Source organism: Molothrus ater, chromosome 9, assembly GCF_012460135.2.
Source record: "Molothrus ater isolate BHLD 08-10-18 breed brown headed cowbird chromosome 9, BPBGC_Mater_1.1, whole genome shotgun sequence".
In the NCBI taxonomy this organism is placed as follows: domain Eukaryota; kingdom Metazoa; phylum Chordata; class Aves; order Passeriformes; family Icteridae; genus Molothrus; species Molothrus ater.
Window position 1 is genome coordinate 20,021,671 of NC_050486.2, and position 17,453 is coordinate 20,039,123.

At 57.5% G+C, this 17,453-nt stretch overlaps 1 protein-coding gene across 1 annotated transcript; it reads left to right on the forward strand.

The window, feature by feature from the left end:
- The first annotated feature begins 3,924 nt into the window (after nucleotides 1-3,924).
- On the forward strand, nucleotides 3,925-16,932 carry TIE1 (tyrosine kinase with immunoglobulin like and EGF like domains 1). The gene is given in 24 exon segments (XM_036388164.2): nucleotides 3,925-4,545; nucleotides 5,011-5,298; nucleotides 8,584-8,694; nucleotides 8,802-8,957; nucleotides 9,048-9,179; nucleotides 9,460-9,600; nucleotides 9,805-9,933; nucleotides 10,315-10,460; nucleotides 10,604-10,664; nucleotides 10,667-10,747; nucleotides 10,991-11,149; nucleotides 11,313-11,450; nucleotides 11,562-11,852; nucleotides 12,844-13,134; nucleotides 13,665-13,858; nucleotides 14,080-14,290; nucleotides 14,443-14,553; nucleotides 14,660-14,850; nucleotides 14,977-15,090; nucleotides 15,255-15,325; nucleotides 15,577-15,617; nucleotides 15,740-15,836; nucleotides 16,091-16,190; nucleotides 16,350-16,932. Coding segments are annotated over 24 exon segments (3,372 nt in total). The 5' UTR covers nucleotides 3,925-4,499; the 3' UTR covers nucleotides 16,422-16,932.
- The last annotated feature ends 521 nt before the right edge of the window (nucleotides 16,933-17,453 follow it).

Consider the following 17,453-nt stretch of genomic DNA (forward strand, 5'->3'; position numbering starts at 1 on the left):
TGTTTCCAGCTCAAACACAGCTGGGCTCAGGGAGGCTTTGGAAAACAATGCAAACTTTTGGGTGGAATAACTGAGAGTTCAGTGGAAAGGTCAGCGGCCTCTGACAGCCACTTTCCTTCATTCTCTCAGCTCCTGCCTGATGCAGCCAAGCTGCTGGCTGCAGTGCTTGTCCCAGTGGCTTAGCAGTGTTTCCTGCTCCTTGCCAGGTGTTTAGGGATCCTGCCCCCATGCTTGCCAATCACCCTGGCTCCAGTCACTGCATCATCATGCACTGGGGAAGGGAATGAGGGGTTGGGACCTCCTCAGGGATGTGACTCATGGCTGCTTGCCATGCACCCCTTATGGGCAGCTGTGTTACACCTGCAGCCAAGAGACCCCCACAGTCAGAAATGCAGTGACCCAGACAATGCTCTCCCAGGCCGTGCTCTGTGAACAGGCTGGATAACATGACACGTTCAGCCCAAGGCTGGGAGCAGGACAGCCGGGCTCTGGGCATGAGCAAACCACCCCTGTGGCTGGTGGCCACTGGCACAGCACATCTCCCAATTAACTCTGCTGCCTCCCGTGGGTTTTCATCACTCGTCTTCTCTTGAGCCGTGCAGAGCAGGAGCTGCCTGCCAGGCCCCGCTGCCCGTGACACCCCAGCGGTCCTGCAGGCCCAGGAGCCGGCCCTGCCCACCCCCAGTGCTGCCCGCGCCGCAGCCCCCACGGCCCCCCTACCTGGTGGTCAAGGCTGCAGGGGTGTCCCATCACCACTGACCAGGCGCAGAGGAGGCTGCAGACCCAGCAGAGCAGGCAGGTAGGAGCCATTTGGCTCCAGGAAACTTCCGGCCAGAAAAACAAGTCTCGGGGAAAGCTGGGAAGCCGGCAGAGCCGGCCCTGCCGGGCGAGGTGTGGCCGCGGCCGCACGGTTCTGGGCCGCCACCGAGTCCTCACAGGCCGGCCCCGCACTCAGCAGCGCCCGGGACCCGGCCTGGCTGCCGCCCCGGCCCCGCTGCGCCGCGGCCCCGCTCCTCCCGAGCTGGTGAAAGGTGGCGGTGCCAGTTACACATTAACAGCCGCGCCCCATCACCTCCCAGCCGTGTGGCCGCCCGTGATCGCTGAGCAGGACTGCCGGCTGGGCTGTGGGTGCCGTGGGGGCTGCCGAGGTGGCAGCAGGACCCTGGGAGGGCTGGGGAGCCTCCAGAGGGAGGAGGGGGCACGGCTGTGGCATCTGCCCTGAGATGCTGCACTGGAGGAGAGCAGCCTGAGCCTGGTCCAGATGTTGGTCCACACACCTGGGACAGGGGCACACAGCCAGCCCCGTCGGGGGAAGCTGGGGCTGAGGCAGCAGGAAAGTATCCTACAGGAAAACAAAGGTCTTGCTGGAATTCCAGCAGAAAGGTGTTTAAAGCATGCAGCAAACTGGCAGGTCCCTGGGGCCAGCAGCAGCAGCTCAGTGAACAGCACCTGTTCATGAAGGTCCCAGAGGACGGGAGTGCCCCACCACCTTCGGCACCCCCCATGCAGACCTGCCACTTAACAGTAGTTCTCCCTTCCAATCCTGCCATGGAGTCAGTGACAGTCTGAGAAATCACGTCAAAGCAGCATCTCATGGGTGTTTGCTGGCACGCCAGACCTGCTGCTGTGCCCACAGGTGATGGGGCAGGTGAGTGGGCAAGGCTGGCAGAGCCACAGGCCAGGCAGGGAAAGTGCTGGCTGCACCTGCTCCTGGCTTTGCCTCTGAAGCAGGGGGAGCCCCAAACTCTCTTCCCTGCTCCCCATTCCCTGGTCCCGTGCCTGCTCATCGACAGGAAGCCGATTGCCAGCAAGAGCACTTCGGAACTGTCGGCAGCTGGGACAGGATGGCCCCTCCTCCCCCAGCTGCCAAAGGGCCCCTCCACAGCCGCACATCCACCCTTTCCTCAGGGAAAGGGCTTCCCAGCAGCCTGTCCTTCATCCTGTGGGCATGTGCTGGATGCCAAGGCAGCAGGCAGCTCCTGCTTCCCAGCTGCCCAGGCAGGCTGGGGATACCCCACTCAATATACCCCACTTTCAGGATGCTCCTTTGCCTGGTAGGATGAGTCCTTAGCCCAACTTTGCAGGGCCTCCCTAGGACACACTGAGCACATAAAACAAAACAAGTATCCAGAGAAGCAGGGCTAGAAAGTGTTGCTGAGGCAGCCCAGTCCACTGGTGGATCTGCAGGGGGGTTGCATTTCCTATCAGGAAGTGTATCTGTGCGTTATGGTTTCTGGCATGTGGTGCCATGCATTAGAATGTGCAAATGAAAACAAAAAGTGGTAATTTTTTCAGTCTTTGGGGTTTTTTTGTTTTTGGGGTTTTTTTTAGTATGTTGTGATTCAGCAAAAAAGCTGAGGATCATGAAATCAGCAGATATTCAGGTGCTTGGAGTGTCCTATGGATTGGGCAACTTGGAGCTTTCCATGTGGCAGGAGAGCAAGTGTGGAGAGCTGCTTCGGCTGTGCTCAGCTGTGCCTATCTCTCTGGTGCCTCCCCTGGAGACAGATAAACTTAAACTGGAGCTGTAAGGTCCTAGCTGGCCACAAAACTCCCCACTAAGGTTTCCTACCCTACCTCCAGCCAAAGGAATCTACACATATAGACAGCACAGCTCTTATCCAGGTGCTCCTAGAAAAAAACACAAGACAACAAATCACATTGGGTCAGATTCCTCAATGGATCCCTGAGATCTCCTGGGTATGGCCTGATGCAGAGAATGACCCCATATAGCTCCCATTCCACAAAAATTCTGCATGAATAATCCCATCCTCAAATGGATCCTCCCAAAATAGGGCATTTCACTGAATGCACTCTAACTCAGGCTCTGTGTGATGCACTCCCCCACAGCTGCCAGGGAAGCACAGAATGAGTTGCACATGTAAGCATGCAGTTCTTAACCTGACTGGCCCCTACAGCCAGCTTCATTTTCCAAGCAAATGAGGGCAGCTGCACCTGGTATCTACCTTTTTCAGATCCTCTCCCCGCTCCTGCCATGGGGTGGCCAGGCAGCTGCACTGTGGGAGCCCCTGCTCACTGCCATCCCTTCCTCAGCATGCCATGGGCACCGTGCGGCCCCAGAGCACTCTGTAAATAGTCGGAAGCGATGAATGGATTTCCCTTTCCTCTCCATGTGTACTTTAGATTTTTGGCCGGATACAGCATGGGCCCAGGACACATCAAAACATGAGACTCACTCCCTGGCAGCCCTGGCTTTTCACATGGGAACAGTTTGATTTGTGAAGCAGTGTGAGGTTTGGTGCGTGAAGCTTATGGCGATTTCATGAGGAACACTTTTCGTTTGCCAGGCAAAGAGCCTGGAGCCTGCTGGTGGCTGGCACAGCCTCCATGCTGAGAGGGAGACACTCTGGGGCTGGGCTGTAGCAAGGCCATGCTGTGCTGTGCCCATGCCAGCACTGTGCATGGGAAAGTGCTCAGGGAAAGCCAGGCTTTCTCCTGCTTCCCCTTCCCCCCAGACATGTTTACCACAAACCACAGGGTTTTCTCCTCGGGCAGGGGCCACGCTCCCGTGTGAGCTGGGCAGCTCGTTGGCGCCCTGCCCGTGCTCCCACTCAGCCCCTTTGAAGCTGGACAGTGTCCCCCCCGATGGGCCCCTGCAGGACGAGTCAAGCCCTGGCAGTGCACGGAGCCCGGGCGGGCCGTGCCTCGCACCCCGGAGCCCGGGCGGGCCGTGCCTCGCACCCCGGAGCCCGGGCGGGCCGTGCCTCGCACCCCGGCTCGTGGCGGCGGGAGGCTGAGGCGCCCCGAGGTGTGCGCGGCCTCAGCCCCGCCGCACGCCGCTCCCCGGGGGACAGCCTGTGCAGGGCTGCTCCCGACGGCTCCTGGAGTCAGGGCCGTCTCCAAACAATGGGTGGAGAGCAGGAAACGCCGCATGGGAAACAGGATTTGGCTCCGCCGCCGCCGCCAGCCACGGCCCCTTGGCCCCTTTCCTTTCCCTGCTCCAGAGAGCCCTTCCCACAGCCATCAGCCACGGGGCTGCACCGCGGGGATGGGGATGCCACTGCCTGGGCGGGCTGGGGCATGAGGCGCTCTGAACATTGGACGAAAAGCAGGGTCAGGGCACCTCCTGCCTGGGCTAGGAGCTCAGCATGGCTCAGGGAACCCTGAGCACGCAGCCCTAGCCCTGGAGGGGTGGGCGGCTGCCTTTCCCTGGAAGAGCTGCCACCAGGCAGGGGATCCCGGGGCCCCCTTGGCCAGCAAGCCCTGCTCCTGAGGAGCTGGCTGGCCACAGAGCCAGAGAAACGGGGGCATCTCTCAGTCCGTGTCCAGGCTATGCACCACAGGAGGTGGTCCCAGCTGCCCTGGAAGTCAAGCAACAGCACGGAGAAGAGATGGGGGACATGGGCAGGGAGCAGCGGACCTGAGCTGCTGCTCACGTGGAGCTCCTAGGCAGCCACAGCCTCCAGCTCTGAGCCCCGTAGCCAGGAAATGCTGGGGATTTTCTGACCTCTGCCAGATTTGGAACAAGCTCCAAGGACATGGGACTCCAGCTTTATCTTCTACTTCTCTTCCCACATCTGGCAGGTAAATTGCTCCTTTTCATCTGACTTAAGTGAGCAGCCCCTGCCTCAGGGTGGCTTGGTGGGAAGAGGCAGCTGTGGAAGCTCAGTGGCGCCATCGGAGCAGGGTTGGGAGGGAGGAAATGTCCCTTTGTGATCAGCCATTTGGAGCTCTCAGAGGCCCCTGGCTGTCTCTCTCTGACATGGGAGGAGAGGTACCCCAAGACCTCCATTCTGATACATGCTTGGCTCATGCTGGGAAGCTGATCCAGCTGGGGTCTCCAAAAGGAGAGCAGAAATGTGGACTGTGTCATCCTAATGTGTCTGCAATGCACCTTGCTTTGCCTTGGCTGTGCCTTCTGGGCTAGGGGTGGCAAAAATGTCCTAGAAAGGGGGGGACATCGGGGTGACAGGATCTGGCCCCGAGGCAGGGCTGGTGCGGCCATGCTCTTGCCCAGCTGTGATGTGCTCTTGTGCTCCCTCTCCCCAGGGGCCATCCTGGACATCACCCTGGTTGCCAACGTGCAGAGCCTGTCCCACTCTGACTTCTTCCTCTCCTGTGTCATGGGGGAGCACGATGTGAGCTACCTGCAGATCGAGCGGGAGAACAAGATCGTGATGACTCACCCCAAAATGGGCTTCCAAAACTACCGCAACCGCAGCAACCAAGTCCAGGCCAGGGGCTTCTCCAAGTCTGACCTGGTGGGGATCCTCTACTGCCTGGGGCGCACCCCAACCGAGCAGGCCCAGGTGGTCTATGTGCACAACAGCCACAATGGTGAGTGCCTTCTGGGGGCAGCAGGAGGCCCCTGCCTGCCAGTCGGGTGCACAGGGGACCTGCCTGCCCTGTGCTTCACAATCCCAGCACCAGGCAGGGGGGTGAGGGGACAGTGGTGACCCGTAAGCTATGTTTGGGGTCCACCAGCCCTGCTGGTGGGGAGATGGAAGGGAGGTGGAAGGGATGTTCAGCTAGAAGAGCATGGTCGAGCTCCGTAGAGGAGCAATCTGTATTTATAATGGGGCTTGGGAGAAGGGCAAGGTCCAAGAGGAAGTTGAGTGCCCTTGGAGGAGGTTGTGGGGTCTGGAAATCATTAACCAGAGCAGGGGGTAGCCCTTCGGAGCTGTGCCAGCCCATGCCCCCACCACAGGCTCAAGGGGAGGAGGTAGTGCTGGGACAGATCTTTGGCAGCCTCCCCAGGTGCTGGACAAACACCATCCCGGGGCAGCACATCACCCTTCCAGCAGTGGGGCTTGCTGAGAGGCACTGCCAGACTGCACTATAGCCAAGGGCAGTGCTGGGCTCGTCTCCTGCTCCTATTTTGGGCCATAAGAATCCAAAGGGCCTCCCTGGGCTGACCAGCAGCAGGGACACCACCTGGGGCAGCACACTCCTATTAGGACTGAAATTTTCTGTGATATTTGCCTCAGGATGCTTTCTTGTTCGTTTTTAGAAAGTCTAGCTAAAACAGCTGTCCTTTTGCTCAGAATAAGAGGAGAGGATACAATTTTCCCTGCCTGTGTTAAGACAGCTTCAGCAAGGAGATTGAGTGTCTCCAAGCTGGGGCACAGGGCTGCTGGTGTGGCCTAAGCATCCCCCAGAGAGCAGGACTCAGCTTTTGTCCTTGTAAAGAGGCTCAAGCTGAAAAATGGCAGTGGTGCTGTTGGAAACAGAGCTAGATTGTCTGAGCAAGCAGGGTGGCACTGAGGAATGGAGCAGAGGCCAATGGAGACAGTGTGGGAGACATGACCAGCAGCATGGGGTGAGGAGCACAGAGGAATTTCTGCACCCCCAGATGTTCTTGTTCATAAATCATAGATGGAGATGATGACTCTGGGGCTCCATCCTTGGGACAGTGGGGTGTTCTCAGTCAGCCCCCACTCCTGGGTCCACTTAGCCAGGCTAAAATAGTGCTTTGGAGGAGCCCCTCTGGGAGTTACAAGTGCCAAAAATGTGTCTCTTTCACAAGTTTCTAAGAAGCTTCTATTGCTCTGTTTTGAGGAGAAGGTAAAAAAATAAAGGAATTAGTAAGCAAAAAATTTGCATGTTTGCAGGAGAGCTGGATACAGAACTCACTGAAGTGGCTTGGTGTGTGCCATCTCTCCTGTTTAGCCTGAGAGAACACCAAAGCAGGCCAGGGTGATTAAACAGTGGGTGGGGAATGCTGTTAGAGGAAAGCTGGCAGCTCTCAAAAGGTCATGCATGAGAAGAACTTAGGAAGTTTGATAAATTTTGGAAGCATTACTGAAAAAACAAAGTAAAGCAAACCAAAGAGATCCTGAGAAGCAATTTCAGAAGTGTTTAAATCTGTCAATAAACAATCTTTTACACTTTCCAGAGCAGAAAGACACCCAGAAAAACAACTGCAGAAAACCAACATTTTAAAAATTTTTGTATCTGTGTGTACAACAGAAAGGTTGGGAAAATTTGCTGGAGGATCTGTCTAAAATGCCACTGTTGTTAGCAAGAGACAGGTGATAAATAGCAGAATGGAGCAGCATGACATCGCCAGGCTGGGTGTGTGGTGAGCTAGGCTGTCTTGCTGCCCTTGGGAAACCAGACTTTCCTAAAACTTCTGGGTAGGGAGTTACAGCCTGAAAACTCAAGTCAGAACCTGGAAAAAGAGCACAAACTGTAATAAAGAGCAGAATATATGGTGGTATGGTCCCTGAGAAAGAGTTTGCAGTGGTAGGGTCTCTGGGGTGGCTGCAGTGAGGATGCTGTGAAAGACCAAATTGATACTGTCTGCTCAAATTCCTGGAGAAAACTGGGAAAAATCCCTTTCAGAGGTTCTTTGAGACAAACTTTGCACCCAGGGGGTGGCAGGAGTGATCTTTGCATGGGTAAATAACTGACTAAAAAAAGGGAGAGTAGGAATAGGAGTGGTTCTTGTCACACGAGGGAGTTCCCACTGGCATGGCACAAGGTCTTTGCATGGACCTGTGTCACCAGCTGTGGGTGCAGAGCTGAACAAGCAGCCATGCTGCCTGCTGTCCCTGAGCTGCCTGGGGAGATGGTGGATGCACTATGGAGTGGGAGAGAGGGGAGAGATGCAGCCTGGAAGGGCTTCAGTGATGGGGTGACAGGTAAATCTGTGTGCACAAATGCAAAGTGTTGTGTTTGGGGGTCCCCAGGGAACTGTTGCCTTTCATTCCAGGGTGTGAGGTGGATTGAAACAGAGTGAGTGCCAAATCTGTGAGCCCACCACTGAGGGCTTCAAAGTCCATGGAAGAAAGATCCCAACTAGAGGGATACATGGGGAGGCGATTCTGGGAAATGACTGCCAAGTGTGACCTGCGGTGCCCTTCCCTGGGCGTCTGCAGTGTGTGCTGCTTCCTCCTGGTCCTTGGCCTCAGAGGGGCAGGACACAGGGCTGGATGTGTTTTAGCTCCAGCCTGGCGTGGCTCCTTTTACTGTATGCAAGCTGGAGTACTGCCAGGCTCCAAAAATCAGCAGCCGCCTGTGTCCTCCTTTGTGTCTGTCCTGGCACGCCCAGGGCTTGGTTTCCCAGGCCTTAAGGTATTTATAGCTCTGTTTGTGCTCAGGCTGGGGTCTGGCTGACTCACATTAATACTCCAGGAGTTCATTGCTGCTGCACACCCCAGCACCTGGGGAATCAGGAAAACAGCCATGATGGGGCTGCTGGTCCTGGGGGCTGGAGTGCAGCCTCCTGCACACTTAATTCCCCTCCCCTGCCCTGCTTTCCCTGCCTGCAGCACTCCACACCTCACCAGCAGGTGGGGTGCACCATGCACACTTGTTCAGATGTCACCTCCCCAGACTGCTGCCACCAGCATCCTGTGCAGATGGCGGGCTGGTCAGAGGGCAGGGTGCCAAATCCCATTCCTTAGTATATGCCTGAAGAGGCTGTGAGGGAGCCCAGTTCCTGCAGAGACTTGGGGGGTCCTGGGTCCAACATGGAGTGGACAGGGAGATGTGTCATCACATTCCAGCAGAAACATGCCAGGGTGTGTCCTGGTGTGACCAGGTGTCAGCACTGCCCTCGGGTGTGAGTGCCCTCAGGGGGTGACTGCTGTGCAATCTGTGCCTCCTCCTCCTCTGCAGCCCACCTCTTCCCAGTGAAGGCCACACAGTCTGTGAATGTTGCTGAGGTGGCCACCTTTTCTGCCAGGATCCTCAAGAGGAAGGAGACAGATGTTATGTGGAAAAGAAACGGCAAGTAGTTCCAAGAGCAGACACAGGGCTGGAGCTGCTCCCAGCTGGTGCCTGGCACTGGCCCTGTGGGCATGGGACGTCACAGATAACCCTCTGTCCCCTTGCAGGCACCTACTACCAAACCACGGACCGGGGCGAGGTGCAGGATGACCACGTCGTCCTGACACTCCCCAATGTCAGTGTCAGCGAAAACGGTGTCTACAGTGCCACATTCATGGGGGACAGCCCTCTGTGGAGTGCCTTCTACCGCCTCATCGTGAGAGGTGAGCAGGGCCCTGGCTGCCTGGGACTGGGGACAGCCGTACCCTGCCCTGTGGCAGGTGGCACCCTGGCCCTCTCTGCTCTCTCTGCAGCCTGCCCTGCGAAGAAATGGGGACCATCCTGTGACAAGGACTGTCCCGACTGTCTGAACGGCGGCATCTGCCATGACCACGTTGGAGAATGCATCTGCCCTCCAGGGTTCATGGGCACCCGCTGTGAGAGAGGTGGGTTCCGCCTGCCCAGCACTGGGTGCTGTGCCCAGGGCATATGTGGGGGAATCTCTTGCACGCCTAGATCTGAGCACTGTGTCTAGAAATGCCCTGTTCATCCCCAGCTCCTCCCCACCCTCAGTGCCCTCTGTGGCTGGCCCAGCCACATGGGTCCCCTGTCTCCTCGAGGTAGTGATACGGGGCTTGGGGCACCCTGAGCCATCTCTGTGCCACCCACAGGCAGTAAGTGCATGGATGAATGGTGGGTGAGAGCAGACCATGCTTCTTTTTCCAGCCTGCCAGGAAGGCCAGTTTGGCCGCAACTGCCAGGAGACGTGCCAGAGAGCCCAGGGCTGCCGGGGGCTGAGCTTCTGCCTTCTCGACCCCTATGGCTGCTCCTGTGCCTCGGGCTGGAGTGGCTCCCGCTGCGACCAAGGTACAGGGACATGGGTGTCCACCAGCTCTCACCCAGCTGGGCTTCCTCCAGGGCCTGGCTGCTCTCCAGCAGCACCTCTGCAACCCTCTCCACATCTGAGGGTCAACACAGGCTGAGCAGTACAGCTGCCTGCATCAGCTGCTTGCTGTCTCTGTGGTCCTGTGCCATGGCCAGGGGTAGCAGTGAGCTCTTCTTTTCCCACAGCCTGTCCCGCAGGATTCTACGGCCCTGACTGTGCCCTGGAGTGCACCTGCCAAAATGGAGGCAGCTGTAACCGCTTCAGTGGCTGTGTCTGCCCTGCAGGCTGGCATGGGCAGCACTGTGAGAAGTCAGGTGAGATTGGCAGGGGCTGTGGCAGGTTTCCATCCCCCACCCTCTAGTGGGTGCTGGCTCTTTCCTCATCAGTGGCTGGGAGGGCCGCTGGCTATTGGTCTCGCCAGCTGGTTCAGCAGGACCCCTTGGCTGTGGAATTAGACTCCAAGTCTGTAGAAACCAGGACATTGCAAGGGCAACATCTGGTCTGGATCCCAGCATTATCTGTGCTGAGAGTGTTGCTGAGCCCAGCATGTGGGGTGGGGATCAGGGCTGCACCACAGCATCCATCACCTTTCCCTTGGCACCACAGTCTGGCCGCATCTGGGTCCAAGAAAAGGTGCCAGGTTTTCTTGTAGGGGAGGAGCAGGGCCAGCCCTAATGTTGATTTCTGTGTACCAGACCGGTTCCCCCAGATCATCCAGCTGGCCTCAGAGCTGGAGTTCAACCTGGGCTCAGAGCCCATCATCAGCTGCGTGGCCATTGGCAACCCACTGCCCACCAGGGACAGCGTGGAGCTGCGCAAGGCTGACGGCACTGTGCTCAAGGTACTGCCCCATGCCCTTGCCCCACCACCATCTCCATGTTCACAGCTCCCTCAAGAGTACCTGCAGCTGCTGGGCAGCTTGAGACTCATGGGGGCTGAGCCAGGGGCAGAGTGGAGGGACTGACAGCACCCTCTGTGCCACAGGTCATCAAAACCATCATCGAGCCAAAGCAGATCACCTGCGAGTTTGAGGTGCGGCACCTGACAAAGCAGACACGGGGCTCTGGGAGTGCCGGGTCTCCACAACGGGGGGCCAGGACAGCCGCAAAGTCAAGGTCAATATCCGAGGTGAGGAAAGTGTGGTGGCATGAGCAGGACAAGCCAGGGTTGCTGCAGGTGGCTGTCAGCATGGTGTGGTGATAACAACCCCTGCGCCTCCCATCGTCGGCTACAGTGCCAGCAGACAGGTTTGGGTGATTATAAAAGACTCTCCTGACAAAGCTGGAAGGAGCCAAGAGGTGGCAGATGTATCCATGCTCTGCTCCTTGTTGCTCCCAGTCCCACCAGTGTCATTCCCTTCTTCCCCCCAAGTGCCACCAGTGCCCTTGAGCGCCCCCCGGCTGTTGGCCAAGCAGAGTCGCCAGCTCGTGGTGTCACCTGTGGACAGCTTCTCTGGTGATGGACCCATCACCTCCATCAAGCTCTTCTACAAGCCCAAGGATGACAATTCAGCATGGTCATCCATTGTGGGTATGTGCCTACAGGGCTGGGGAACCTGTGTGTGGGAGGGTGAGATCTGGGGTGGGCAGATGTCTCCATACCAGGCCCCCTGTGGTGATGCTGAGGAGGATGCCGGTGTCAGGGCAGGCTGTGGATGATGGGCATGGTTTTAATATGTTTTCTTGACCAACAGTCGACAACAGCGAGAACATCACCCTCATGAACCTCCGGCCAGTCACCGCCTACATCGTCAAGGCGCAGCTGAGCCGGCCAGGGGCTGGTGGGGAGGGCAGCAAGGGTCCCGAAGCCATCATGGTGACTGACTGCCTCGGTGAGCCTCCATCTCCTTGGCCCTGACCCTGACCCTGACCCTGCACAGCACAGAGCCTGAAAGGTCTCACAGCTGATGTGCCGTGAGATTTTGCTGCCTTTTTGTTTACAGAGCCCACAGTCAAACCTGTGATTGAAGGCTGGTCAGTAGAAGAGAAAAATATGCTTCATGTCAACTGGAAGTTGCCAAGCAACCATGAGCCAGCACATGGGTTCATTGTCCACCTCTTTGATTCTGCAAGGCGGTTGGTCTCTGAGAAAAACATCACATCCATCTCTGTGCTCTCTGCCCGCATCGGGGGCTTGGAGTTTAACAAGGAGTACAGGCTGGAGGTGCTGGTGTATCACTGCACCAGCCTGGGGCCACCCTCTGACTCCTATAAGGTCATGATCAACAGTAAAGGTGAGTCCAGTGGAATGCTGGGAACTGTAACAGGGAATTGCAATGATAAATCAGTTATAATTGTAACAGCAACCATCCCCAGGTCTGGCTGCTTCTTATCCCAGCTGTTTGGGGAAAATGGGCCCTCCTTTCCCCACTAGACCCTGCAGTCTCCAGCACCAAGGAGCTGAGAAACATCCTAAGCTGAATGTGACATTCAGGTCATCATGAGTGATGCTCACAAACAGATCTGTTCTCTACACCCTGCTCAAACCTGTCTATACTTGCAGCCTTTACAATACCCTGTAGCAACTAGTTCCTCTATATCATTATACTCTGCATGAAAAAAATATTTCCCTTTTGGTTTGCTTTAACCCTGCTGCCAGGTAATTTTGCTGTGGTCACTAGGGCTTGGGGAGCCCTGCAGTCCCACCTATGGGCACACACACACAGAGCTCCTGGAGTAGGTGGAAGACCATGCAGAGATGGAACACCAGCCTGACCAAGCTTTCTGGCAACCAAGGAAGGCATGCATGAGGCCTTTGGGAGGGCTTAGCACCGTACAGTACACATTGAGAGGACTGATAGGCATCAGGCTTGAGGGATGACAGGTTTCCTCTGCTCTCTGCTTGTATGAGCTTTGTATGATTTTGAAATTTGGGGTTAGGGATGTGGGCAGGCAGGAGGGGGGGCTCAGAGGAGGTGGTGGGTAGGCAGTATGTGATGGAGGCCTAAAGAAATAAAATGTCACAAGAGCTAGTCAATACACAGGCATTTAGACCTCAGATGGTGTGGCTGGAACATTTGGGAGTACAGTCTTGCTTCACTGTGGTACATGGAGAGCACCTCCACCTCCTCCAAGCAGGGGCCAGGGATCCCTGAAGATCCCTCAAAGCTGACCTGGCTCTGGTTGCCATTGCCATCCACAGGGTCCAATCCTAGCAGCAGCACTGAGCCCCAGCAGCACGAGGAGCCCCATTCTGGGCCTGACACTCTTCTCTCTTGGTCCCAGGGCCCTCCTCCCCGCAGCTGCTCTCAGCAGAGCCCGTGTCTGACACCGCGGTCAGGCTCTCCTGGCAGGTGCCCGAGTACCCCAATGGGGGCATCACCAAGTACATCGTGGAGCTGCAGCAGGTGGGAGGCACCAGTGAACCGCAGTGGATTGACACCGACAGTGGCGCCGAGACCACCAAGATCATTGGGGGCCTCAATTCCAGCACCAGCTACCAGTTTCGTGTCCGTGCCAACTCCCATGTGCCAGGGGAATGGAGCCTGCCCATGAAAGCCAAGACCCTCGGGGATGGTGAGAGGGGTGTCCCAGCAGGCAGAGGGCTCACAGCTCTGCTGCAGCTTGGGCTCAGATTCTGATCAGCAAAGAATGATTGGGGTGCTTGTGGCAACCTTTGAGCGTGGCTCTGAAGCAGCAGCCCAAGATCAAAACTCTTGGTGTCTTAAGAAAACCTGCTCCTCCTAGTTCTACAGGGGCAGGGGTGGCATGATGACATCATGGCTCCTACAGAGTGACTCTGCCTTGGGCAGCGGGGGATGTGAATCAAGGGGCTGGGGGAGCAGAGCAGAGCCAGCATGGGAGGAGATCATGGCTTGACCCAAAGCTGGTTGGAGGTCCAGAAACCAGTGGTTCAGTGTCAGGAGCTGGGCGGTGACACTTCCCCCTCTGTGCCACTGTGGCACCAAGAGCTCTGGATGTGGTTATAGTGTCTTCATTGGGGATCTTGGTGCTGGGAGAGGGCTGCTGTCATGGTGGTTGGCCACTAGTGCAGGCCAGGCAGGGCTTGACCATGGCCCACAACCCTCCATCCCTCCTTTTGGCAGGAGTGCTGAGCGTCCCGCCCAGCCTGGGCAGCCAGGGCACTGAGCAGGCGGGAACAGACCAGCAGCTACTCTTGGCCATTGTTGGCTCTGTGTCCGTCACTTGCTTCACCATCCTCTTTGCTCTCCTGGCACTTTTCCTCATCAAGAAGAACTTTTTCCACCGGCGCCGCACCTTTACGTACCAGTCTGGCTCGGTGAGTGCCGCCTGCCCCGCCAGGACCGTGTCCCCTGCTCCCCAGGTCCCAGCCCGATCCAGGTCACGTTCCATAGCCTCCAGCCCGGATGCAGCCAGACCTCACTTCCACATGGAGAGGGTGCGGAGCCCACCCTTGCCCATGACTCCTGTCCTGCTGGGACTGCCGCATGGGCGGGCAGGTGCCCGGTGCCTCTAACCTCACCTGCTTCCATCTGCCAGGGGGAAGAGACCATCCTACAGTTCAACTCAGGGACCCTGACCCTCACACGCCGGCCCAAGCCGCAGCCTGAGCCCCTCAGCTACCCCATCCTGGAGTGGGAAGACATCAAGTTTGAGGACATGATCGGGGAGGGCAATTTTGGGCAGGTAATCAGGGCCATGATCAAAAAAGACGGCCTGAAAATGAATGCAGCCATCAAGATGCTCAAAGGTGAGTGTTGGGGGAAGGAGGCAGGGTGGGCTGACTGCTGCAGCTGTGTCCTGGGCCATGCTTGTGCTGGGGAGCATCAGGACTCTTTTGCACAGAAGCAGAGGAAAGGCTCCTGTTGTAGCCTGAGGTGTTCATCCCTTCTTTGCTTCCAGAGTTTGCTTCAGAGAATGACCATCGGGACTTTGCTGGGGAGCTGGAGGTGCTGTGCAAACTGGGCCATCACCCCAACATCATCAACTTGCTGGGTGCCTGTGAGAACAAGGGTGAGAGCTGTCCCATTCTACCCTGCCCCACAACCTCTGCCCTTGACTCCTCTATTCCTTTCTGCTGGGGAGAGCCCCAGTAGCCTGACCTCCTCCTGCCCCCCAGGCTATCTGTACATTGCCATTGAGTATGCTCCATATGGAAACCTCCTCGACTTCCTGCGCAAAAGCCGAGTCTTGGAGACAGACCCAGCCTTTGCCAAGGAGCATGGCACTGCCTCCACCCTCACATCCCAGCAGCTCCTCCAGTTTGCTTCAGATGTGGCCAAGGGGATGCAGTACCTGAGTGAGAAGCAGGTACATCCCAGCAAGCCCCTCAGATCACCCTCTCCTTGAGGCCTGGGGGTTCCCCACCGAGGCATGAGGTCCCTGGGACCAGCAGGAGGGAGCATGTAGCTCCTGCTAACTGCTCTTCCTTTTCAGTTCATTCACAGGGACCTGGCAGCAAGAAACATTCTGGTGGGAGAAAACCTGGCCTCCAAAATTGCCGACTTTGGCCTCTCCAGAGGGGAGGAGGTCTATGTGAAGAAGACAATGGTGAGCCAGGAGTGAAACATCCCCATGGGGCCTGCACCAGTGTGGTGGGCAGGATGCCCACCATTGGTGTGACCGACCCACCATGGTAGAACTGGCTGGATCACAGCTGTCTTCTCCCCAGGAGGCACTCCTCCAGCCCTGATGGTGGCTCTCTCTTTCCCCAGGGCCGTTTGCCAGTTCGCTGGATGGCCATCGAGTCCCTCAACTACAGCGTGTACACCACCAAGAGCGATGTGTAAGTGCTGCAGGCAGGGGCACCAGGCTGGGGCATGGCTGTGGCCGCCTCCACCCCCTCTGGTACAGTCACAGAGGCAATGCTGTTGCTCTGGATGCTGCAAGGGCAGGAGGTGATGCTGGTGCATCTTCCTGAGGAGCTGCTGGCTCAGCCCAAGCCCTGGCTGCCTGTTCCACCCTGGGCTTTGCCCTGTGCTCATCAGCGAGGCACAGCTGGGCACTCTGTCACAGCCTTGGCTCCTCTCCTTTCAGGTGGTCATTCGGTGTCCTGCTCTGGGAGATTGTCAGCTTGGGTAAGGCTCTTCCCTGTCCCCTGCCTTCACTCAGGTCCCTGTAGGTCTGGTTATCCTGGGGCCCTGGGGGGAACACCCTAGGGACTGTCACCTCCTCAGGCTCTGGGTGTCTCTGGCTGCAGGGGGGACACCGTACTGCGGGATGACGTGTGCCGAGCTCTATGAGAAGCTGCCGCAGGGATACCGCATGGAGAAGCCGCGTAACTGCGACGACGAGGTGTAAGTGGACAGAGCCTGGGCTGGTGGTGGCACCCACGTAACCTAACCCCACTGCCCCACAGGGCTCGCACCACCTTCCAGTAGCTTCTGCCTGGTTGCCTCTGCATTGTGGCTGAGGAATGGGCTGGGGTCCCACACCCAAACACCTTTCCTCGGCTTTAGTTTCCCGCCTGCTTCCCCCATCTCCCACAAGGAGCTTTTCCGTCCCGTCTCCTCCTGTGCTCACTGAGCCGCCCACGACTCTCCGCCCCCAGGTACGAGCTGATGCGGCAGTGCTGGCGGGACCGCCCCTACGAGCGCCCTCCCTTCGCCCAGATCTCCATGCAGCTCATCCGCATGCTGGAGGCCAGGAAGGTGAGTGGTGGCAGCAGAACCATGTATGGGGATTAACTCCACCATCACTTTTTGGGTGTAGGGAGACAACAGGGCACAGTGCCCGTGAGCATGCTAGTGGGGACAGGAGATAGATGTGGATATGCTCACAACCGGCTCCTAACTGGGGTTCCCCCACAGGCCTACGTGAACATGGCCCTGTTCGAGAACTTCACCTACGCGGGGATTGATGCCACCGCCGAGGAGGCGTGAGGCTGCGCTGGCCCCAGCCTGCTGGAACAGTGCTGTGGGGACAAGGGGCTGCTCATCCTCTCCAGGGCCAAGCAGCCAAATGGCAGTGCCCCTTCTCAAGAGTGCCTTCCCTGCAGCAGGACTGTGCTGTCCCCTCCCTGGCATGGTGCCAGCCACTAAGAGCCCCACACTGTTGGGACATGCTGGGGTGGCCCCCAAGGACAAGCAGCAGCAGGGTGCTGGCAGCAGAGCAGGCAGGAGAGGGCCTTCCTCAGAAGCCAGGGTACTGCCTAAGCCCACGGACACAAATGCTCAAGCTCTGGGTGAGAGGAGGAAGCAGCAATACAGCTGCAGCCCTCAGCATGCTCTGAGCCTGAAATGGTGCCAGGGGTTGTGAGCAGCGCTGCTGGCATGGGATGGGGCCACCCTGCTGGGTGCAAAAAGACAATGATGGCTGTGCACAGCATCCAGCTCTGCAGTGGCCCTTTGGAGATGTCAGCTCTGCCTTATGGACAATAAAGATCATGCAACAGCTGGGTCCAGAGGAGTGTTGGTGGGGACCCACCTCTGCCCCACTGACAGCACTGGGGAACAGGATCTGCTGCTGTGGTGGGCACTCCTCAGAATCCTGTTCCCACTGGGGTCCTGTGATAATCTCCAGGAATGTCCAAGCATTCCCAGACAAGTCCCGGGTCTCATCATGGTATGGAGATGGGTTTTCTTAGGATCCAACTGGGATCTTTTCGCACACACACAATTTAAGACTTGGTCTTGTCCCCAAACGGATATGGAGAACAGACTATGTCCTTCCTATGCACAGCTGCCTCTTGCATGCTTAAAAATTGTTCCTGCAGCTTCCCCTCAGCTGGTTGGTCTTTAAAGGATGGCCCTGCTCCTCCAGCTGGGTCCTGTGCTCTTTGGTGTGAACTGCAGCTCTGCCCCATCCCTGAGGTCCCCAGTGAATCAGTGATGGGGACTGGCCCTCACAAACAGCCTGATACATACCACTTCTGCACCCTCTCTGCTCCCAGCTGGGGACAGTGTCTGGGGCAG